The 25,939-nt window shown below is 43.6% G+C and overlaps 1 protein-coding gene across 1 annotated transcript in view; it reads left to right on the forward strand.

Moving 5' to 3' along the window:
- Nucleotides 1-25,939, forward strand: part of TRHDE (thyrotropin releasing hormone degrading enzyme) — a 1,336,029-nt gene that overhangs the window by 174,779 nt on the left and 1,135,311 nt on the right. The window contains exon 2 of the mRNA XM_073559980.1: nt 18,907-19,180. Coding sequence (XP_073416081.1) covers nt 18,907-19,180 — 274 coding nt within the window. The remainder of the gene's footprint in view (nt 1-18,906; nt 19,181-25,939) is intronic.

Genomic DNA, 25,939 nt, shown 5'->3' on the forward strand with positions numbered 1-25,939 from the left:
GGTGCAAGCTTTCCTGGGGATCGCCGGTTATTATCGCCGGTTCATACCCAATTTTGCAGCCATCGCTACCCCCCTGACTGATCTTCCCAAAGGGAAAGACTCCGTCATGATTAAATGGAGTTTAGCGGCTGAAGAAGCCTTCCATAGCCTAAAACTGGCACTTTGCTCTCAGCCCGTACTGGTGACTCCGGACTTCAACAGCGAGTTTGTGGTACAAACGGATGCCACTGATACCGGTATCAGGGCCGTACTCTCATAAGTGAGGGACGGAGTGGAACACCCAGTCCTCTATCTCAGCAGGAAGCTGAATAAACACGAGCAAAGGTATGCAGTCGTAGAAAAAGAGTGCCTCGCCATTAAATGGGCTCTAGAGGCCCTCAAATATTACCTGGTGGGCTGAAAGTTCAGGCTGATCACTGACCATGCCCCTCTCAAGTGGATGCACTTGAACAAGGAATGGAATAGCCGGGTGACCCGGTGGTTCCTTGCCCTGCAGGCCTACACTTTTACGGTGGAGCACCACCCAGGGGTACAGATGGGAAATGCAGATGCCCTGTCCCGAGTGCACTGTTTGGCGGGTGTCATTGCTCGACTGGAGTGGTCTGAGCAGAGGGGGGGGATATGTGAGAATCACGTGGGAATAGTGGATGAGGGCAGGTATATCTCGCCCAGATTCCTTTCCTATGTGGCCTAGTCTGGTCAGTATCGCACCTGCTTGCTAATGAATAATGGGAGGTGGATATAAAAGGATGCCAGGTGGTTGTGTGAGTGTCTCAGCCTGGGAACACAGAGAGTCTGCCTGTGTGAGAGACACACATGAGTGAAAGCAGTGCCCACTGCAACTGTGGTTTGGCTGGACGGGAGAAGCAAACCAGTTGGTAGTTAGGTGGTACCTTGTTTAGTTAGTGCCGGACAGGCAAGGATTTGTTTTATGTTTTATTTCTTTATGCATTGCTTTCATCATTAATAAACCTGACCCAGTGTCAGTTATACCCGAATCCCAGCTCTGCGCCTGAGTTTCATGCTGAATGCACGTGACCTTTGACCCCAGCAAAGGCGGTCCCGGAGTGTTTTATCACAGAGCATAAAAATTAAAGTTTGAAAATTGCAAAATGATCAAAATTTTTACCAAATTTCCATTTTTTCACAAATAAACGCAAGTAATATCAAAGAAATTTTACCACTATCATGAAGTACAATATGTAACAAGAAAACACTCTCAGAATCACCATGATCTGTTGAAGCGTTCCAGAGTTATTACCTCATAAAATGACAATGGTCAGAATTGTAAAAATTGGCCTTGTCATGAAAGTGAAAACAGACTCCGTCTCAAAGGGGTTAATGAACTCTTTGAAAAAGTTGCCTATTTTGCTTATAATTAGCTTTTCATAGCTTTTCAGAGGATGTCCTCATGTTGATCCCATAGTGATTTGCTGTAATTTTGAAGAAAACCTGACTTAAATTTACTGTAAATATTTTTTAAAGTAGTCACATTTTAGATCTATATCATTTGCTCACTATTTCTATTGATTTTTAATTATTATGCCAATTCCCTCACAAATTATGATGGAAACATTCTTATGAAACTGTGAGCGTCTTAGCCTTCTTCATACTGTTTAACCAAACAGCTTAGTTCTGTTGTCTATTGTCCCCTTGTGCACAGTTCTCATATTTCTTAGGCACTGTAGAAAATCAACTTATTTCAAAATGCTGCTCTTTGCTTGCTCTGGTTCTTATTTTATTAGTAAATTGATTCCCCAAAAGTCCACTTTGCACAAATATATGGCCACCTTTATATTCATTTTATTTATGGACCGCACAGTAGTTCAATGGTTAGTACTGCTGCCTAACAGCACTAGATTCTTGGAATTTAAATCCAACTTGGAATTCAGCACTTGGGTTCAAAGTGTGTGATTTTCCTCTGTGTACGCTACTTGATTTTGAGCCCCATAGGGACAGTGATAACCATTTCGGTAAACCACAGAATAAGAAATTGGTGCTATATAGGCAAGCGTAATAAATATTCAAATAATAATAATAATAAGTTACCATAACATTTCCATTTGTCAGCAAATTTTACCATACCTATGGTGAAAATTTCATTAGGGTATGTGCATATGTCATTGGCTGCCAGCTTTTTTCATTTTTTTTTTTTTACTAGTAAGCTATCTGAAGACTGGCTAGGTCACTTATAACTGCTTTGTGACTGTGGAAACCTGAAGCACTTAAAGAAGCTCAGAAGACTGAATATATGGACAGCAAGTCGCTTGTAAAGGGAACCTGTTAGGTGAATTATGTTGCCCAAACTATGGGCAGCATGAATCAGAGCCTGGTTGTACAATGGCATTCAGGAATATTATTGTATGAAATAATCAAGTTTGTTATGATTGAGTCACCGTAGGAGGCAAAAACAGAAATGCTAGCTAAGTCCAGAAAACCAGAGAAGTTGGCAACTATCAGATTGCAGACCCCTGAACCTAACAACACAACTAGCAGTAGCCGTGGGGGGTTCGTACGATGACCTAGACCCCTCGGTCACGTCGCCGTCAGACTCGGGGCCCGCTGTTCCGCCCTCAGCCACTAGGAGGCGACGGACTGTCACGCCGCCCTCGGGCTCGGGGCCTGATGTCCAGGCCTCGGCCACCAGGAGACGCCGGACTGACATGTCGTCGTCGATCTCGGGGCCTGCTGTTCCGCCCTCAACCACTAGGAGGCGCCGTGGCTCGCGCCCGAGTGAGGGCGGCAACAATGAAAGGGCTTCTGCGCAGGTGTCTACTGGACGCAGACTCCGCTCCTCTGTCAGTCATGAAGGGGCTGGTGCATCATCATCAGGTCTGGTCCTGGGGGCGGTCCTGATGACATCACCAGCCCGGGAGCCTGTGAGGGACGACCTGATCCCTCAAATACCTTGGGACTGGGCTTGCAAGCCGCCGGATATATTCTTGGTTCCCCTACGTGTTACTTGTGATTGCCTATCGTTATCTCCGACCTCAGCCTGAACTTCTGACTACTCTGTTGCCTGCCATTTTTGTACCTTGCATTTCTCCTGATTACTGACGCTGACCTTGGCCTGGATTCCTGACCCCCTCTACTGCCTGACGATTTTGTACCTCCGCTACTCTCCCGGTTTTTGACCTCTGCCTGGCTCTCGACTCTGCCTCTGCCTGACGATTTTGTACCTCCGCTACTCTCCCGGTTTTTGACCTCTGCCTGGACTCTCGACTCTGCCTCTGCCTGCCGTTTCTGTACCTCCACTGCTCGCCTGGTTTCCGACTCCATTTTTGGCTCCTTTCCTGCTTTTCTATTGCGACCGTTCTGCTCTGGCACTCTGCCCCTGTTCAGACAGCGCTTCCTGGGCTCTGCAGTAAATCCAGATCCCTGTATAGGGGTAAAGGGTGTCGGTGCTACTCGGGGCGCTGTCTGTCTGCAGCCCAGACTTGCAGACGGACGCGACATTATATCCGGCCCAAATAAAACTGTCTCTTGTGTGTGTGTGTATATATATATATCACACCTATATAAAGACAGTTTCTCTGAATTTTTTTTTTTCCTTTCCTCTCTTGCCTGAGCTGATTGTTGGCCTAAAACACCTGTTACTAAGCCTCAGTATACAGCCTGGAGGATCAGTCTCACCTTCCTGCTCGAGCATGCTGCAGTTAGGAGACTCCAGGGACAAAGCTGAACGTCAGAGATCCGTACCCCAGGAACATCAGCCTCTGAGCAGCTCTGGCTATGGTTGCGCAGAGGCTCAGGTATTGCCCGCAGATGCGGCCAAAGTTTTACTACCTATTTCGTTGTATTTTGGTCAGGATTCTCTGTGTTTAAAAGCCTATGTCGATAGCGGGTCTGAAGGGAATTTTATGGACTCTTTTGCTGCTAAAAAACTTGGTGTCCCACTACTGAAACTTAATATTCCAATTAAAACCACGGCTATTAATGGCACATCCATTATTCAGGAGGGGGTTAAATTTGTTACTGCTAAGATAACTATGTCAGTAGGAGCACTACATACTGAGCTTATTTCCTTTTTTGTGTTGGACAATCTATCTTCTGCAGTCATTTTGGGAATGCCGTGGCTACGTCAACATAACCCTGTCATTGACTGGCACCTGGGTGATGTGGTGCGCTGGAGTTCGCAATGCCAGGATAATTGCATGTCTGTAGCAGTAAATCAAACCAAGCTAAAAAAACATCCCTTCATGCCGTTTGCTTTCAGGGATTATGGAGATGTCTTTTCCGTTATAGAGTCTGAGAAACTACCGCCCCACAGAGAGTATGATTGTCCTATAAACCTAATTCCAGATGCCCGTCTTCCAAAAGGGAGAATATTTAATCTCTCTGGTCCAGAGCGTCAGGCCATGAATGAGTACATAGCGGATAGCTTAAGAAAGGGGTTCATTAGACCATCTATTTCACCAGTTGGAGCTGGGTTCTTCTTTGTAGAGAAGAAAGATGGTGGTCTCAGACCCTGCATTGACTACCGAGAATTAAACGCAATCACTATAAAGAACCAGTACCCGCTTCCACTCATCCCTGATCTTTTTAATCAGCTAATTGGAGCCCGGTGGTTTACTAAACTTGACCTCCGGGGGGCATACAATCTAATCCGCATAAGAGACGGCGATGAGTGGAAGACAGCGTTTAATACACCTCTTGGTCACTTTGAGTACCTAGTAATGCCTTTCGGACTCAGCAATGCTCCTGCAGTGTTTCAGCACTTTGTTAATGATATTTTCAGGGACATCTGTGGTGTGTATGTCGTTGTGTACTTGGATGACATTTTGATTTACTCCACTGACCCTGTGACACATGCTCAACACGTCCGTTCAGTACTGCAGAGACTGCGGGAGAACTCCTTGTTTGCTAAGTTGGAGAAATGTGTCTTTTTCGCTGAGGAGGTACAATTTTTGGGGTACATGGTCTCAGGCAGGGGTTTCCGCATGGATCCTGCCAAGATCCAACCTATTAAGGCGTGGGTGCAACCCAAATCGCTGAAAGCACTGCAGCGATTTTTGGGATTTGCCAATTACTACCGTAAGTTTATCAGGAGTTTTTCTGAGATTGCCAAGCCACTCACGGATCTAACCCGGAAGGGGGCGGACGTGGCCAACTGGAATCCCGAGGCCATTCAAGCATTTCCTACGTTAAAGGAATGCTTTGTGGCCAACCCGGTTTTAGTACAACCTGACTTAGACCGCCCATTTATTGTGGAGGTGGATGCCTCCGAAGTCGGAGTGGGAGCAGTGCTATCGCAAGGCACTGCAGCCCTCACTCAGCTGCGCCCATGTGCTTTTTTTTCCCGAAAGTTCTCTGCCACAGAGAAGAACTATGATATTGGGAATCGGGAATTACTAGCAATCAAATGGGCCTTCGAGGAATGGCGTCACTTTCTCGAAGGCGCCAAACACAAGGTCACCGTCGTTACAGACCACAAAAACCTGACCTACCTGGAGTCAGCTAAAAGACTGAATTCCAGGCAGGCCAGGTGGGCCTTGTTCTTTTCAAGGTTCGATTTTTTAATCACCTTTCGCCCTGGCACGAAAAATGTGAGGGCCGATGCCCTCTCTCGCAGTTTTTGCCCCACACAAGCCGAAGACTGTGAACCCGTCCCGATATTAGCCAATGGGATCGTCGTGTCGGCAGTTTCCTTGGACCTTCTGGAGGAGATCCGTAGGTCTCCGGAATGAGCTCCTGACACTACACCCCCCAAAAAATTGTTTGTTCCGAATTCCTTTCGCCTTCAAGTTCTTAAAGAGTCACATGACTCTGTTCTGGCAGGTCATCCTGGGCTCAATAATACCACCAGGTTGGTAACTAGGAACTTTTGGTGGCCGACGGTGGTCAAGGACTGTAAGAACTATGTTTCAACATGTGAAGTCTGTGCCCGTGCCAAATCCACCCATAATCGCCCTGCTGGCTGGCTTCAGTCCTTGCCCACCCCTGAGAGTCCATGGACCCACATCTCCATGGACTTCATCACAGACCTGCCGACCTCAGATGGGAAAACATGTATCTGGGTGGTGGTAGACAGGTTCAGCAAACAGTGCCATTTTATTCCCGTCTGGCTTACCTAACGCCGAAACCTTGAGCAAATTGTTCCTTGTGCACATTGTACGTCTTCATGGTGTTCCGTCAAATATTGTGTCCGACAGAGGTACCCAGTTCGTCTCAAAATTCTGGAGGGCGTTCTGTAAACGCATCGGTGTTGAGTTATCCTTCTCCTCGGCCTACCACCCCGAAACCAATGGGCAAACCGAACGTGCTAATCAAGCTCTGGAGCAATACCTCCGTTGTTACGTGTCAGGACACCAGTCCGATTGGGTAAAACATCTGCCATTGGCTGAGTTTGCCTTAAATAATCGCTACCAGGACTCCATTAAAACTACCCCTTTTTTTGTAACCTTGGATTGCATCCGCGCTTTGGGTCGTTCTCGGCTAGGATGTCGGAGCTCCCTGGGGTAGAGAAAAACATACATCGCTTGAAAACAATATGGTCTGAAGTAAATACGAATTTGAAAGGGGCTCAAGTTAGACAGGCTTCAGCTGCAAACAAATGACGGTCCAAGGGGCCACACTTGGGGGTTGGGGACAAGGTTTGGCTTTCTACTAAAAACATCAAACTGAAAGTACCGTCTGCCAAACTGGGTCCCAGATTTATCGGCCCATATGAAATTATAGAAGTGGTTAACCCGGTAGCCTTCCGTTTGAAACTTCCGCAGTCATTTAAATTACCTAACGTGTTCCACAAGTCTCTCCTCAAACTGTATCGCTCCCCAATTCACCCTGTCCAGTCCCCTCCTCCTCCTGTTTCGGTCGGAGGGTCCTTGGAGTATGAAGTCCAGGGTATCCTTGACTCCCGCCTTGTGAGAGACTCCATGCAGTATCTTGTACACTGGAAGGGCTACGGCCCGGAGGAGAGGTCCTGGGTCCCCGCAAGGAACATCCATGCCAAGGCATTAATTAGGAGATTTCATCTCCTTCACCCTGACAAACCGGGTTTTGAGGGTCCGGAGGCCCCTCCTGGAGAGGGGGGTACTGTCACGTCGCCGTCAGACTCGGGGCCCGCTGTTCCGCCCTCAGCCACTAGGAGGCGACGGACTGTCACGCCGCCCTCGGGCTCGGGGCCTGATGTCCAGGCCTCGGCCACCAGGAGACGCCGGACTGACATGTCGTCGTCGATCTCGGGGCCTGCTGTTCCGCCCTCAACCACTAGGAGGCGCCGTGGCTCGCGCCCGAGTGAGGGCGGCAACAATGAAAGGGCTTCTGCGCAGGTGTCTACTGGATGCAGACTCCGCTCCTCTGTCAGTCATGAAGGGGCTGGTGCATCATCATCAGGTCTGGTCCTGGGGGCGGTCCTGATGACATCACCAGCCCGGGAGCCTGTGAGGGACGACCTGATCCCTCAAATACCTTGGGACTGGGCTTGCAAGCCACCGGATATATTCTTGGTTCCCCTACGTGTTACTTGTGATTGCCTATCGTTATCTCCGACCTCAGCCTGAACTTCTGACTACTCTGTTGCCTGCCGTTTTTGTACCTTGCATTTCTCCTGATTACTGAAGCTGACCTTGGCCTGGATTCCTGACCCCCTCTACTGCCTGACGATTTTGTACCTCCGCTACTCTCCCAGTTTTTGACCTCTGCCTGGCTCTCGACTCTGCCTCTGCCTGACGATTTTGTACCTCCGCTACTCTCCTGGTTTTTGACCTCTGCCTGGACTCTCGACTCTGCCTCTGCCTGCCGTTTCTGTACCTCCACTGCTCGCCTGGTTTCCGACTCCATTTTTGGCTCCCTTCCTGCTTTTCTATTGCGACCGTTCTGCTCTGGCACTCTGCCCCTGCTCAGACAGCGCTTCCTGGGCTCTGCAGTAAATCCAGATCCCTGTATAGGGGTAAAGGGTGTCGGTGCTACTCGGGGCGCTGTCTGTCTGCAGCCCAGACTTGCAGACGGACGCGACACCCTCGTTCACAGCCAGAGAGATACATAGGCCTAAAGAAGGAAAGGGGAAATCTAACTGCCCCAGAGCAGACCCCAAAGCAATAGGCAGCCCCCCACATATAATGACGGTGAAGCAAGATGAAAACACTTACACAGACAGAAAGACAGGCTGAGCAAAGACAGTGCCCAAAAACTACCTAGATAGGAATGGAAAGGAAGGCTGCTGTCTGCAATCTGCCAAAACCCTATCAGAGACAAAAGCCAACAAGCTGATATAAAAATGGCCCTGGCCCCTGAAGCAACTAAGCTTCAAAAACTAAATCAGCACTCAGGTACTTTCAAAAGACAGAGCTCACGGAACACTGCACACTCCAGCAGGGAGTGGCAGAATCCAAAAAGCAAGAAAAACAAAAACAAATCTTAAATGCAAAAAGGCAAAACAGAAAACTTAGCTTTAGGAGAGCAGGAATCAGACTGGTGTCCAAGAGTCCACAGAGAAATCACCCGCAGGGCAGAAAGGGCGTAGGCTGCCTTAAATCCAGTCAGTGACTCCACTCAGCCAATCGTCTTCATTAGTCCCAGGTGCCTGATAATCAGGCTCACTACCTTCCTTCACTAGAATAGGGAGTTCACCAGGCCTCAGTGACGGAGGGGAAAATGAACTCACAACACAAGTTTTTCAAGGAAAATATACTTTGAAGATCAAGGCAAGGAACATAGACCAAACAAGCCTGGCTCTGTCTCCAGACAGCTCTTCCAAGCACTGCTGCAGATGATTGTCAAGTCTCACCCTCACATATACATAAGGTGAAACCTGTCAATCATCAGTTTCTGTGCAGCGGTGTGTGACTATAATGCCGTTACCTATCTCAAGATTCTTTTCATCAAATAAAATATTTATATTTAAAAGTGAAAACTACATATTTAAAAGTCTGTGTAGTACAATATATTTTCTGTAGTGTTTAGGTCAGTATCAGTAGACTTTGACTTGCATTATGTTAAAGGGAACCTGTCACCCCCCCAAGGTATTTTTAAGTAAAAGAGCCACCTTGTGCAGCACTAATGCTGCATTCTCTTAAGGTGGCTCTATTACTTAGCTTCCGTTCCACCGCAGAAATAATCGTTTATAAAATTGTTCAAAAATACCTGACATTTGACAGGGGGACAGGTCTTTCCCCCTCTGACAGACGCCTCGCATCCATCAGTCATTTTGTATTTGGCGCCGCCTCCTCAGTTTTCTTTAGAAATGCGGCTTCTGCGCTGTACTATAGTTTCATGGGTATGCGCAGCTAGCGCTGCCCGACATGCCCGTGCTCTCAGATCACATCCTGGCCTACATATTGTGCGGCCACAGATCCCGCCCCACAGTCGCTTATGATTTATTCACACTGCGGGGCTGGGAATCTTGGGCATGAGAGCTGCAGATAACTACTGTGCATGCCTGAGATTCCCAGCCCCGCAGTGTGAATAAATCATAAGCGACTGTGGGGCGGGATCTGTGGCCATGTGATATGAAGGCCAGGATGTGATCTGAGAGCACTGGTACGTCGTGCAGCGCTAACTGCGCATGCCCACGAAACTATAGTACAGCGCAGGTGCCAGCATTTCAAAAGAAAACTGAGGAGGCGGCACGAAATGACTGATGGATGCGAGGCATCTGTCAGAGGGGGAAAGACCTGCCCCCCTGTCAAATTTCAGGTATTTTTGAACAATTTTATAAACGATTATTTCTGCGGTGGAACGGAAGCTAAGTAACAGAACCATCTTGAAAGAATGCAGCATTAGTGCTGCACAAGGTGGATCTTTTACTTAAAAATGCCTGTGGGGGGGTGACAGGTTCCCTTTAAGAATAAAAATAATTTAGGGTTCTTTCTATGAACACATGGCATGACATTTCAGGGATCAGTAAACAGGGCTTCAGATAGATTAGAGTGACATACCTCTAGGAACACTGAATACAGATACATGACCTTGATATTTATTTAGTACAGTGTTATATTTTTTCTTAATTTTGATGTGAAATGGAATATTTAACTATTAATGATCCTACTGTTTGAGTAAGTATACATATATTTACATTAAAAAAACTGAACACAGATAGATCCTATCCATTTGGGGGAAGAAAATAATTGAGAGATTTGATTAGTTAGATCCCTTGAGATATTATAATTGTTATTTTAGGCAAGGGATATGGTGCAAAATTGTTTTAGTCAGTTGTCAATCTACTAGCCTCTAGAGATATATTTTGTCTTCAAAATTTGAATTTGCCTTTTCTCGTGAATTTTCCTGGGAAATTCGATTCACAAATAATTTTTTCTCTGCAAATTTAATGTCCCACATTAAGCTCTAGTGTGTCTCCTAATAAACGTAAGATGTAAAAAATACTTATGCACACCTTACCGCTTACCTCTCCAGCCCCTACACTTCTCACTGTCCCTTGTCCCGTCCTCACCGCATTGTCTTATCACCACTGCATAAGTGCGTGGGATGGAATATCAGTACGAGAGGCCAGGATAAGAAGATGTGGTGAGGACCAGACTGGTGACAGTGAGGAATATAAAGGATGGAGAAGTGAGCAATGTAGTAAGTACATATGGTGAAGCAAATTGCAAATATATACACATTTTAGGTATTTTTATAAAATGTTAGTAGAATTCAATTCTACTCAAATATGATCAATCATATCTACTAGTCTCTATCTATATAGTATATAACTATTCAGGTAGATTAAATTGGTTGTTTGAAATTGGAAATAGCATTTTACCTTTTGTAGAGATGAGCCATTGTTTTGAAATTCGAATATGCAGACTTCATCAAATTTCCCCCAAATATTTGATTTTTTGTGAATAAATTTGTGCAAATCTCAAAATAAAACTTCTAATATTCATAGAACACGGTGAGTTTCCCTTGATGTCAGCTGAATGTGTTTTGAGCTTGCAATGCATAAACAGCTTTTTTATTGTCCAAATGGCTTCCTCCTATCTGGTTAGAGGAAAACTAATTGCAAACAGAGAAGACCAATAGAGTATTTCACAATACACTGGAATATCAGACTGTTTAGGTTACCTAAATTGTATAAATGGTCCAAACATTATTCCTTTTTGGGAGTGGAAATGCATGCATTACTGTTGCTTATAGACAGGTTGTGTAAATGGAAGAAGTATAGGCATTTTCAAATGATTAGGTGCAAAATTTTCCCTGTTTGGGGGCTGTTAACAGATTTTTACTTTGCTAAATGAAGAAAGATACCTTTTTTATATGTTTTTCAAATATTAACCCTTTAATAGAGAGACAAAACACGTGTACTGTACTGTACTGTTGAATGTGATTAATGGCCTTTCAACCATAAGTGGAAAAAAAATCACTTTTTTTGTGGTTTGCAACTAGATTGCAAGGTGAAAGCCATTTGGACATTAAAAAAGCTGTGCTTCAATCTCTAATGGAACAAGACAGGAGTGCCCTCTCTCCCCTCTCCTGTATATCCTAGTGATGGAACATTTATTATCCTCTATTCGTGATAACCCTGATATTAAAGGTATCACTATAGGTCAAACGGAATACAAATGCTCCGCCTTTGCGGATGATGTCCTTCTATACATTACAATCCAACATACGTCAATTCCATCTATAATGGGAGAAGTGGATCATTTTGGCACATAGTCCAATTTCAAAATAAACACTTCAAAATCTCAGGCCCTCAACTACAACTCAGGCTATCATCCAATCAAATTTTCATTTTTCTTGGCCATCACAGGGTATAAAATATTTAGGGATATGCATACACAGTAATCTTTCTTGACTGTTTGACCTCAATTCCAAACCCTTACTAGGTCAAGTCCATAAGGACCTTAATTCATGGACTGTGAAGGATTTCTCATGGTTCGGCAGAGTAAATATATTAAAAATGAATGTTTTACCTAGACTGATTTACCTTTTTAAAACTATCCCGACCAGAATCCCTTTAAATTTTTGGAAACATCTGCGTAGTAGCTTTTGTAAGTTCATCTATCCAACTGGTTGTCCACGTATTTGTGGTGATGTATTAGTCAGGTCTAAAAAGATGGGAGGCCTTGGTCTTCCTGATTGCAGAAAATACTACATAGCAGCAGTAAATGCTAGAATACTCGATTATTTTCATCAATAACATGGGAAGCTTTGAGTTCAAATAGCACAAACTATATGTCCGAAGGCATTAACTACACTCCCCTGGAACCCACATTCCCCAGTCCTTAAACTCTCTCAACAATCCTACAGCACATACTGTATAATCCTATCCTTACGTTGAGACAATAAGAAGATCTCTCTAATTGACCCACAGGGCCCATTATACCCAATCTCAGACAAGTCCACCTTTTTACCGGAGAGATCTTCCAATTGATTTCTGGGTAGAAGTAAATATCACCCTCTTCACTTTGCTCATGTACTATCTAATGCATCTTTAGTACCCCTCAGCAAAATATTTCAGGACTGATCTATCCCTCCAAGAGCCGACTATGACTATAGACAGTTGCAACATTTCTATTCCCATGTTAGAAAAGATAGATGGCTAAATAGGAATCTCACAAATTTTGAAAAACTATGCCTGCGGTCGTCTCCACAATGTTATGAATCTGGGTTCTATAATACCTATGCGGGAATCCAGATACACACATTTGTCTCCAGAGGCTAAGTCCTTTGTCCCAGCTTCTGAGCATGCTCACGGGACAAGCTCTCATTGGAGTCCAGGAGTCAGGTGCTCAGGTCCTGCTCCTGATTTGATTGGTTATGCTCAGGGCTCTGGAGATTTCCGGCAGGTCCCGTACGCTATAAAAAGTGCGCATGGCTGCTATGCCATGCGCTAGTATTTTCATACTGCTGCTGTATGTATGGTGATGGATGCTTGGACTGGTGACTGACTTATTATGAAACCCCTTTCCTCTGATATTACGATTGTGTGAGTGATTGGGCAGCCGCCAGTAGCAGCGCTAGCGTCAACACGCTCCAGCTATACTTTTCCAGCAGCTAGCGTCCTGCATCGCACCAGCGAGTTTTGCGGTGTCTCCTCTTTGGCTCCGTGCACACCGCGCTGCGGCTGCAGTTGCAGTCTGTTGGACGTTCGCAGTTGCGACGTTCCGCGACTTTTGTTACGGTAGGTCTAGATGGAGTAGTCCTGTGGTTTAAGGCTACTCCTGTGACCTTAAATACCGTATCTGTGTTGCTGTCAGTCTGTGACATAGAACAGACTTGGCGTTATTGTATACTCTGTGGCTGCAGCTCTGTGTGTGAACAGAGCTTGCCTCAGTGCATACTGGGTGCAGTTATACCCAGTGCACACTACCGCCGTAGTGCTCTGCCTCTGTTAGCAGCGGTCTTTCCATCTGCCGCATGGTGGACCCCGGGCGGCGAACATGCTTATTTATATTTTTTTAAGTGTGTTCTGCCACCGTAACATAATACTAGCGCCAGGGTCTGGCTAAAGATGGCAGACCAGCAGCAGCTGTTACAGCTTGTGCGTAAGCTCGAGGCTCGTCTTGCTACCCTTGAGAGAGCTCTCGCAGCTTCGCAGGCCACAGATGCTGCTGTCCAAGCACTTACGGACGCGGTTGGGCGTATGTCCATGTCCGCCCTTGCACCGACAGTTACCCGCCTCCCGTTACCCGAAAAATATTCTGGGGATGGCACCTCCTGTAGAGGTTTTATCAGCCAGTGCTCGATTCACCTGGAGCTGCTGGCTGCGCAATTCCCTACAGAGCGGGCCAAGGTGGCCTTTATTATATCCCTACTGTCGGGCAAGGCGCTGGAATGGGCCACGCCATTATGGGAGCGTGGTGACCCGGTTATCCGGACCGCAGCTAATTTGTTAACTGCTGTCAGGCAGGTCTTTCTGGGTCCACGGGTCACACATGATACCTCTCTGCAATTGCTCGCCTTGTCCCAAGGATCACTCTCGGTCAGTCAATACGCCGTCCGTTTTCAGACACTGGCGTCCAAGTTGGAGTGGTCCAACAAGGCTCTAATTCCTGTGTTCTGGAAGGGATTAGCGGAGCATGTAAAGGATGCCCTCTCCATGAGAGAGATTCCTACCCATCTCAAGGAGTTAATATCAATCTCCTCGCGGATTGACCTCCGTTTTTCGGAGCGTGGTTTGGAGCGAGCACACTCCAAACGGAGAGGTACTCCGGCCCCCAAATTTTTTGAGCCTCTGGAGGTGTCTGAACTAGAGGTTCCGCCACCAGAGCCCATGGAGGTGTCTCGCGCCATGTCTGAGACATGTCCGGTTCAAGAGCCTGTATGCCGTTGTCACCACCTACTAGCTGCTTCCCAGGAAGACAGTTTCCCGCAAAGCTCTGACTGTGAGCCGGTAAGCAAGACCTTTGTCCCTCCTTGCCAGCGGGCTAAAGTCCTCGTGTGGGCACACGCGCCCAATGCGGACGGCCATCGTGGCTATATGCAGACCACAAAGTCTTTGGCCGGTGCATATTGCCGGCCGCACAGGGCTCGGGACGTAAAGAAATTTATTCGGGCATGCACCCTATGTGCTTGGGATAATCTTCCCGAACGGAGTGTGGCTACACCCGTCGTTACACGGCGGCCATCTCCTAAAACTCCTATTGTCTCCCGGTTATCCCTCCTGAGACCTGGCGATCTGGCCTCTCCTGATACCGTCCGTGTGTCCCGCTTTTCGGTTTCACCTACCAGGACATCAGGCTCGCCTTTTGACCAGTCTGAGACTTGTACCTCTGTCGGGCACAGGTTGGTGGACCGGAGGGTTCAGGGAGGAGGGGGCCCTAGGAGGGGGGTAATGTTAGGAATCTGGGTTCTATAATGCCTATGTGGGAATCCAGATTCACACATTTGTCTCCAGAGGCTAAGTCCTTTGTCCCAGCTTCTGAGCATGCTCACGGGACTAGCTCTCATTGGAGTTCAGGAGTCAGGTGCTCAGGTCCTGCTCCTGATTTGGTTGGTTATGCTCAGGGCTCTGGAGATTTCCGGCAGGTCCTGTATGCTATAAAAAGTGCGCATGGCCGCTATGCCATGCGCTAGTATTTTCATACTGCTGCTGTATGTATGGTGATGGATGCTTGGACTGGTGATTGACTTATTATGAAACCCCTTTCCTCTGATATTACGATTGTGTGAGTGATTGGGCAGCCGCCAGTAGCAGCGCTAGCGTCAACGCGCTCCAGCTATACTTTTCCAGCAGCTAGCGTCCTGCATCGCACCAGCGAGTTTTGCGGTGTCTCCTCTTTGGCTCCGTGCACACCGCGCTGCGGTTGCAGTCTGTCAGACGTTTGCAGTTGCGACATTCCACATCTTTTGTTACTGTAGGTCTAGACGGAGTAGTCCTGCGGTTTAAGGCTACTCCTGTGACCTTAAATACCGTATCTGTGTTGCTGTCAGTCTGTGACATAGAACAGACTCAGCATTATTGTATACTCTGTGGCTGCAGCTCTGTGTGTGAACAGAGCTTGCCTCAGTGCATATTGGGTGCAGTTATACCCAGTGCACACTACCGCCGTAGTGCTCTGCCTCTGTTAGTATCGGTCTTTCCATCTGCCGCACGGTGGACCCCGGGCGGCGAACACGCTTATTTATATTTTTTAAGCGTGTTCCGCCACCGTAACACACCCTTGCGCTCCATCTCATTGCTCTATAAAAACCTAATAGCCCATACTACAACTGTCAGACCATCCTATTGCTATGCATGGGAAAGAGAACTGGGCAAATGTTTTGAAGACTCACAATGGGTTAAATGTTTTGAATTTGCTCACAAAACGTCAATTGCAACCAAAGCTCAAGAGACCTCCTTTAAGATCATCTCCAGATGGTACCGGGTTCCCATATTACTTCTTAAGTGGTTTCCCCCAGTATCAGACAGATGCTGGAGATGTGGAGTGGAGGAGGGGACGATGACACACATTTGGTGGAGCTGTCCCATAATAAGAGGTTTCTGGACTCAGGTAATTCAGACTATTAAAAAAATGACTAGTCTCTGTGCCCGACTCTCCTGAATATCTTTTGCTCTTTATGGTCCCAACTAGTGTCACCAGATACAAAAGGTCTTTCATAAGCTACCTTATACAAGCTCCTATGAATATCATTCCTCGTCACTGGAAAATTATTTCCCCTACTCTGGAGGAGTGGTTCTGTGAAATAGCTATTCTAGATTGGTTGGAACATGTGATTGCCAAATCCTCCACTGACTGTGATAGATACTGTGAGACTTTGAGAGACTGGATTGAATTCCAAGAATCTGATGCCTACCTTCTTACATCAGACTGATGGGATCCACCTCTTTCTCCTTTGCATTTCTTCTCTGTCCGGCAGATTGTGCTCCATGTTTGTTCACACCTGGTTACATTATGTATGGTTTCCACTGGATTTTAGTAACTTCATAATTGTAATACTAATGGCCAAAAATGTTCCTTTTCCTCTTTTTTCTTCTTATAACTTGATGTTCTATTGGACGATATACTTATATTCTTTGATATACTGATGCTCATATTGTCCTAGATGTTCTTTTCATTTGTTGTATTTTGAGATTGAAAATTATTTAAGCTTTCAATAAAAATTAAATTTTGAAAAAAGCTGTTCTTGCCTTACAGAGCTGTTTTGAGCTCTGTAATGCACATCTTTCCTAATGTCCAAATGACTTCCACCTATCTGGCTAAGGAAAAATGAGTAATAAGGAACACTGCAATACAAACTTTTCAGGCTACTAAAATAGTTTAAATGGTTTAAAAATTATCCCTTTTAGGAGGAAAGGTGCATGCATTGATATTGCTTATACATAGGTTGTACAGACGGAAGAATTTGTGACATTTTCATAAATTCAAAATTGCACAAATTATCCTTGTTTAGGGGGCTATAATGGGCCAGATAAAGAAACAATAGCTTTTTTATAAGTCTTCAAAATATTATCCCTTTAAAAGAGAAACAAAACACTTGCACTGTACTGTTTTGAATGTAAAGAAGTAATCATCTCTCAACCATTAGTGAAAAAGAATTTTCCCTTTTTTGTGGTCTGCAACTGGTTTGCTAATCACAAAATTATGAGGCAACTACATTTAATCAATCCATCCAAATATTATTCACTTATTTTGGGAGGCAAAACAATGACACTATTTTGAGTGTGAAGAGGTACTGGCTTGTTGTCCTCTTTTCAGAGCTGTTTCTTGAGTGTATAAAAATATGAGAGTTCATTTTCCAGAATCAGTATTACAGAAAAAAAGTAAGATAAATACAAAATGATCAAATACCCTTCTACCCTTCAGTAAGCAAGTTGCTGGTATCAGCAAATATAAAGTGCAAGTGACGTGCAACAAAAACATCTTCTGGGGCTAAATCTGCTTTCCCTGAGTCATTTTAGAATAGGTAATACTGCACAGGCTGTTGGTGAGGGAGGCTCTACTGTCCATCAAAGGTCTGGTCATTGTGGTGGCGAGTCATACTTTCTCGTGTGTGGGAATTGCTTTCCCCAATGCCAGAGGACCAATCTAATGCATTTTACAGACTGTTTTGATTGAAAATAAGTCAGATACATCCTGGCACAGATTGAATAGGAACTGCATCACTCCGTCATGTGAAATGGCATCACCTGATCATGTGAAGAAGGCAAACTGAGCAGCAAGCTGTTCTTTCCTCGTAATTATCTTTCTAGCAACCAGTCTGCACCCACAAGTAGTGCCTTTTCATTGTTATCAGCCCCATAATAATCCTCCTCTCCTACTGCTTTCCATACATTTCCTCCTCTACCTTTATTGCATCATCAGTTCTCATTTTGTGTGCTCAATAATCATGCATTCAATCCTCAAATTACATGGAAATTGTACTCTCATTTGTCCAAGTTCACATTGATGCTAGATCACCTGAGTTATATTTGTTCTTGAAAAAGAATTGCTTGCACACAGGCTCAATGGAAAAAAATTGGGTATGATGGGGGTAATCCCACGCTGCCATGTCAGATGCCATTAGCCCACTCACTGAATGTGCAGCATGTGTGAAATGGCACTGGGACTTTAAAAAAACAAATGTCAGTGCGGATTGTTTGAATTCAGGTGAAACTGCAGAGTTAAGGAAATGCTATTCAAACTCGATCCTCCATGGATCGATACGCTCATCTCTAGCTTTTTGTTTTCTATAAAGAGCACCTCTTTAGTCCATGTCGTTAGTGCTATTGTATCCAGGACCTATTCATTTTCATTGGTGATGAGGGAGCAAAAAATAAACTAGTTGTGTAACAAGCAGGAAAATTCTTTTAATATTAAAGAGTAAGTAAGCTTTTGGGAAATTTTTTATACCTTTTAAGATTCTGATCAGATATTTGGAAGTCCATACTCTGAGATCACCACTGATTGCTCAAAAGACCTCTTAGAAGTACGCAGCCCAGAAGACAGGAGCAGTTTGCTCATGGCAGAGTGCGGGTGCCATAGACCCCCATCGATCTTTTCAGAATTAAAGGGCATATAACATAAAAATCTAATATGTACTTATCCTCTAAAGGCATTCTCTTGAGAAAACAAGTTATCACCTATTCACCAGATATGAGATAACTTATTGATTAGTTAGGAGTCTGACCATTGCCATCTATGTCAATTAGCAGTATAGGGACATTTTATGTTCCTTCGGATGGAGCAGCGGTACGCCTGTCCAACATCCACTCCACTTTTTCAACAATCTCGTAAAAATCAAATGGAATAACGATTGGGCGTAAGTACTGCTGAGTAATTCTAAAGGGGATAAAAGTTCCCTGTTGGGGAAAAAAAATTCTCATTTCTTGCAGTCGGTGGAGCCGTCAGTAATTGGCTTCCAACACTCAATAAGTCATTTATCTATCCAGTGGAATAGACAAAAACTTTTTTCACTGCATAATGCCTTTACGTTAAGCTCTGGTATATTTTTAAAATATTTACTATGTTTAAATTTATTTTATAAAATAATATGTATATGTTAATTATTTAATATAACTTTTGCCTTTTTGTCTTCTAGGTCACTTGGAGTTACCCAGTTCTCTCCTATCCATGCCAGAAAAGCATTTCCATGCTTTGACGAACCTATTTATAAGGCAACATTTAAAATAAGTATCAGACATCAAACATCTTACATGTCACTGTCTAATATGCCAGTGGAAACATCAGTTTTTGAAGAAGGTGGATGGGTTACTGACCATTTCTCACAGACACCTTTAATGTCAACATATTATCTTGCCTGGGCAGTATGTAACTTTACATACCGTGAAGCTATCACTCGCAGCAGTGTTGTAGTAAGTAAATCTTTGCATCGTATTTTATGTTAAATACTTCTTATATTATTAACATTGCTTGTTATTATGAAAACTCAGTAATTTTAAATGTATGTGAATTGTAAAATTTCACTGTATCTTCCAGTTCCCGTTTCACTGTATGCTTACAGGTGCATAGGTTAATGTTTGATACGAGGATATGGCACTGGCAAGGTCAACCAGGTAGCTCTCAATAACAGGACACATTATGGTCAGGAAATATTTTAGAACACATGTAGTTGCCATCATCTTGTCATTTACAGTGTATGATGTTTGCTTAGAGGAAAACGTGTTCCACTTTAAAAAGTAACACCCACTGTAGGTAAAAACCAAAGAATGGGGCAGTGCATTATGCAATTACTGTAGAGCGACACCCATCATGTTGTCATTGTCACATATGTAGGAAATATATACCTCTTTTCCTTCCTGCCCAATTTCTCTTTAAATGTTTTTTTTATTTTAGCTTAAATGAAACCTGTCATGTCACCAAAACACTATTAACCGGCAGATATAGGGTTAAAATTAAAAATCTTAAAATTTGAGAGTCTTCAGTTGAAAGCATCAGGCATAGTATACAGTGGATACGGACAGTATATAGACCCCTTTAAATTTTTCACTCTTTGTTTCGTTGCAGCCATTTAGTAAATTCAAAAAAGTTAATTTTTTTCTCATTAATGTACACTCTGCACTCCGTCTAGACAGAAAAAAACAGAAATGTAGAAATTTTTGCAAATGTATTAAGAAAGAAAAACCGAAATATCACATGGTCATGAGTTCTCATACAATTTGCTTAGACACTCAAATTTGTCAAGATTAGGAGAAGAGGGTTGCATTGACAATTCAAAACAATGGGCAGCACTTTGAACACATTTTATAAGTGGTCAAAAACTTGTAAATAACTCATGAAAGAATAAAGTTATGTTAAAACCAAGCACACCATTGTTTTTCTTGTGAAATTCTCAATAAGTTTGACATGTCACATGACCCTCTTCCCATTGAAATAAAGTTGGATCCAAAATGGCCGACTTCAAAATGGTCACCATGGTCACCATGCATCTTGAAAAGTTTCCCCCTCCCATATAATAATGTGCCACAAACAGGAAGTTGATATCACCAACCATTCCCATTTTTTTAGGTGTATCAATAAAGATGTGAAAAATTTATTGCATCATTCCCAAGAAGACTTAGGCCGGTTTCACATTTGCTCTTATAGCGCAGCGACGGCCTGCACATGGCTGCCACTAAGCCCCGCCCCTTGCCGGCTTCCTGCCCGCCCCATCCGGTCATCGCCACCTACTAGCGCACATGGACGCTTGCGATCTGCGCACCCTATCTTTAGCGTAGGGTGCGCAGATCGTGCGCTGGCCATGCGCTAGCTGGATTTTGCCGTGCGCTGCGCACTTTTGAAGGTGCACTCGTGTGCGCCGAACGCAACATGTTGCATTTCGGCACGCACGGTGCACCTTCAAAAGTGCGCAGCGCACGACAAAATCCTGCTAGCGCACGGCCAGCGCACGATCTGCGCACCCTATGCTAAAGATAGGGTGCGCAGATCGCAAGCGTCCATGTGCGCTAGTAGGCGGCGATGACCGGATGGGGCGGGCAGGGAGCCGGCAGGGGGTGGGCCGTCGCTGCGCTATAAAGAGCAAATGTGAAACCGGCTTTATGGCTGTATTAGCGCAAAGGGGTGCTTCTACTCAACACAGAGCAAAGGGTCTGAAAACTTACGACCATGTGATATTTCAGTTTTTCTTTTTTAATAAATTTGCAAAAAATTCTGCATTTCTGTTTTTGTGTCAAGCTTGGGTGCAGAGGGTACAATGAGAAAAAAATGAACTTTTTGAATTTACCAAATGGCTGCAATGAAACAGAGTGAAAAATTTAGAGGTCTGAATGCTTTCCTTACCCACTATATCTATGCCTGATAAAGAGATCTCGAAAACTGCTATTTGTTACCATTTTTACATTTAGCCATTAAAAGGTGTCAACATTAAGGACTCTCAAAATAATAATATTTAGTAATAGTAATATTTTTATATCTACTGGCTAACATGGTGCAAAGGTATGTTTTTCCTGTGGGAGAAAATGAGCTTAATTTCTCCTGGAAGCAGCTGGCTTTCAGTCATGGGAGGTGCCTAGAGAGCCTATAGTTTCCACTCACAGCTGTAAACACACCCTGGCACATTGACCTGTGCATTTCAGACCCTGCTGTCAATCAAAGTTCTGGGGCATGCGTTTCTGGCTGCTGCTTATAATACTTTGAGTGGTGACTTTAGTAGCCACCCCGGACATGCCTCTATGACAGAAAGTCAGCAGTTCGTGAGAGGAATAAAGTTAATTTTCTCTTGGTTGCTGCTCTTTCAGTAAGGTGGCCAGACACCATTGCAATGCTATTAACCCACAAATTAACCTTATGTCTACAGGTTAATTGTGCTTGGAAACATGATATATTAGCATTATATACTTTAATGCAGGGTTTCCCAACTCCAGTCCTCAACGCCCACCAACAGGTCATGTTTAAAGGATTTCCCTTGTATTGTACAGGTGATGCAATTCTCACCTGGGCAATACTAAGGAAATCCTGAAAACCTGACCTGTTGGTGGGCCTTGAGGACTGGAGTTGGGGAACCCTGCTTTAATTGGTCTAACATGTTGATGATTATTAACACTAACAAAATAATAATAATATGAAGCGCATATATATTGTTTGATATAAATTGCTCAGCATCTGCTCAGTATTATTTACTTGGTTCCAGGATATAAATAATATAAGGAATGTTTACATTAGAGCCTAAGGCCCAGACTCATCCAGACTGGCATTTTGTTTACCAGTCTTGTTAAAGCCTGTTAAAGAGAATCTGTCACCAGGTTTTTACCTTCCAATGAAAGCAGCACAATTTAGAGACAGCGATCCTGATTCCACTGATTTGTTACCTACTGAGCTATTTGCTGTTGCTTTGATAAAATCACTGCTTTATCAGGAGGAAACTAGAGATGATTGAAATCGAACTGTAAGTTTGTGGTTCGGTGCTGAACTCTGAACATGGACTTCTCCTTGAAGTCAGTTTTACAGTTCAAGTGTCGGGAGAAGAGAGAGATTTTCCAATTCCAGGGTTCGGGTCACCATTGATTCCGATGGGGTTTGGGTTCATGTTCAAATTCAAGTACAGTAATCAAACCGAACTTTTATCTAAAGTTCTGTTTGTGTACCAGAACCCAAACTTCCATGGGTCTGTTCATCCCTAGAGGAAATTATCACTTGAAGACTAGTAAATATGCTGCCAGTTAGTCTTCCATATTCATGAGCTCTGTATAACCCCACCCTCACCACTGATTGGCAGCTTTCCGTGTACATTGTAAACTGGAACAAAGCATTTGATAGTGCCTCAACAGTTTTTGAGACCACCTTGACGTTGGTTGATGGGTAGGCATGATTTGGCCAAATTGTGTGCAAATCGTCTAATTTTTTCCTAATATTCAGAAGCCACATTGCTATTCATATTTGATATATTTCACATTGACATGCTTTAGCACAATAGAGTGCAACCTTTTTTTGTATGTTGTCAAAACATTATTGTGCTCTCAAATGGGTTTGAAAAAACCTAGTGACAGATACCCTTTATTGAATTTGGTACAGATTAGGACTGCTGGGTGCCACTGCAGGAAATGTACTCCAGTGAATAACTGGAGGAAATTTCTTTTGTAATTTAAACCACTTTTGTAGTATAAATTCTGATGAAGTTTTGATAAAGTTGGAAGAGTTCACTGGGATAGTTGCAAAAAAGTTGCAACATTTCAATGAGTTTTACACTGGAATTCTGGCATTAAAATGTTTGGTAATCCTTTGTCATTTTAGTTTAGTGTGAGCTTTTCATCGCACTGACAGTTGTTATCAGTCATTTTAAGTAATGCACTTTGTCAATTTTGCAGTTTTGAAGTTATTCGTTTAACAGAAAAATTTAGATAGAAAACAAAGCAAAAACACCTTGGTGAATTGTTTATGTTAATTATTTTTGTGCTGATATTAAATTAATTCAGTTTATGATTCAGTTTCTTTAAATTGAGTTTTATTGCTAGGAAAAAATGCTGAGACTTTTTAAATAGGTATTTTAAGAAAAACAGTAATGATTAATCATTTCTAAGACTCATAAGTAATTTAGTATCTAGGAAATCAAAGGGTTCATCCACAAGCCCTCAAGTTCCATATCTTTACCAAACAGAGTATTGCTATGAGAAATATGAAAACGCTGTTGGAAATAAATGTATGGCTCCGTTCACACTCTTGAGGGGGTTTTACACTAAGCAATATCGCTAGCAATATCGCTAAAACATCACCGGTTTTGTGACGTTATAGCGATATTGCTAGCGATATCGCTATGTGTGATACTTACCTCCGACCGGCTCCCCCGCTGTCCATCGCTGATCGCGCGAGAATGTCCGGCTCCATTTCTCGTCGTCTGCTTCCTGCTGAGACTTCCTGCTGTGACGTCCAGCGACGCGTGGAGGCGGGCGGGAGGATGTCTGGATCGCTGTGTGTGAATGGTAAGTATCGTGCGCTGTGTCGCTGCTGCATCGCTGTGAGATCTTTCTGTATGAAAGCTCACTAGCGATCATTTAGCAATGCACCAGCGATCCTGACCGGGTCGGATCGCTGGTTGGATCGCTGGTGCATCGCTAAATGTAAAAGGGCCTTTAGTTTGGCTTTAGTGACTTATTCTTACTTTTTCTTAACTTCTGTTCTGATTTCCATCCTTTTGTTCCATATTAGGAACAAGATAACAGAATTCATGGCAGGGACAGATGTGTTACATGAAAGGAGTTCATCAGCACCAGATGGATCCCTTAGGCTTATAATGCGGTCCTTCAGGTTTCTGTTAATATATCTATTATCATACAGAAAAAATAGCAGGCTCAAATGCAGATATGAATCTAGCCTTAGTATTAACTACGAGAATTCTATATATGAACAAAAACAACAGTGTGGATTTTAAGAAAAATAAGCATCCTTATAGATCTTATTGAAACTACCGAAAAACAATTTATTTTTGAGTATATTTGTAAATGTCAAAAGACAATTGTAAAAAAAATGTCAGAGTTGTAAGTAGAGATGGATGGATCAGGCATAGTTTGAAATCACCTCTTCTCATATCGAAGAGAAGTTATTCTCCATGAATTGAATGTCCCTTCAGAACTCATGCTCACTTCATCGCTCAATCTCTTGTTCTTCAGCTTCTCAATTCACTTTTTCTGGTCCTCATTGTATGTTCTTATCACCTCAATGAGCGCTGAATTCTGAGGCTTTTTCAAGCTAATGTCTCTTATGAGGCCAGAGATGATTTTGCACAATCGTGTAAAGTCATAGCATCATATTGAGATTTTTACACGTGTTTGTGCATAAACGTCCCGGGTCTCATAAAATTCATAAGTCCCAGCCTAGCGTGAAAAGACCAAGGGATTCAGCACTCCTAGTGGTGATAAGAAGATGTGACAAGGACAAGATGGCTGACATTCTGTTTTTGTTTTTTCCGGTCACAGTTTTAATCTTTCGATGGGTGTTCACAGTTAAGCAAAATAGAAGACAATGAATTACAAAAAAAATTGCATTTAGGCCAATTTGCATTTTTGTAATATTCCACTAGAATTTAATTCCACTCAAATATAATTGCTTCTCTCTAATTGTAAGGACACACAATAGTCCGAACATCTGAAAATCTTGTGAATAAGATCAGACCCCAAAAATAATTGTAAAATACGTCTAACTGCCATATGTAGAGTTGAAAAGGAAATTTTTCCCTAATATAGGGCAACTAAAATTGGCCTAATTTTGTTTTCACCTTTTTCAAAATCAATATTTTAAGTGATAGGTTGAAATCACTTGTCTTCTTTCAGCCTTAAAATTATGAAATATAGTTTAATATCATTTCAATCATTAGTTTCTATTACATTTTAATAATTGTAACAATAATCCAAAACATTTTTCTAATAAAATACAGAAATGAAGATTGCCAATTATCCCTTGTCCCCAATTCTCTATTGAAATGTACTACATCGCATTACAACTGATTATTTCACAGTTTCATGTTGTTATGATGTTGAGCTGCCAGTTCTGAAGAAACTCTGCCAGAAAAAGATTTAAACTCACTAGTGTCAGCAGGTGTATAAGTCTCATTGATATTCTCTGAGATTTATACCATATAAGCTCTAAGCCAATTCAGCTTCAGCCGCTATGGGAGCTGCTCAGCAGAGACGTCGGTCCCAGCATCTTGCTCAGGCTCGAGGTATTCATTTGGCTACTGCTGGCTCTCCAGCCAAGTCTATAGCAGCCAGCAATGGGCAGCTGCTGACTGATGCTCTGGAGACCAAGTCCAGAGATCACTGTACTGAGCATGTCCGTGATCTGGCATCTTCTCATTGGTGGTCAGATGTCAGCTGCTCTGGTGACGTGGTAGAGTCAGATTGGCCCATGGGCGAGGTTTTGTCTGACTGGACATGATCTACAAGTATAAAAGGTTCTCAGAGGCGCTCGCCGGTGCGCTAGTATCTTTAATTTGTGGTTGTGTGTGATGTCTCTACCACTCTGCCTGTATGTGCTTCTCATCCATATAGTTGGGGACTGAACTGATAGGCAGGGAGCTAGCATCACTGGGGCAATAAGGAGCTTGGCATAGGATCCGGACTTCACAGAGCATGTCCAACCCATAGTCAGTGATATATAAACTTGGCACACACACGTCTGTTGTG

This window comes from Dendrobates tinctorius, unplaced genomic scaffold, assembly GCF_039654945.1.
Source record: "Dendrobates tinctorius isolate UK_male_01 unplaced genomic scaffold, ASM3965494v1 ptg000290l, whole genome shotgun sequence".
Classification (NCBI taxonomy): Eukaryota; Metazoa; Chordata; class Amphibia; order Anura; family Dendrobatidae; genus Dendrobates; species Dendrobates tinctorius.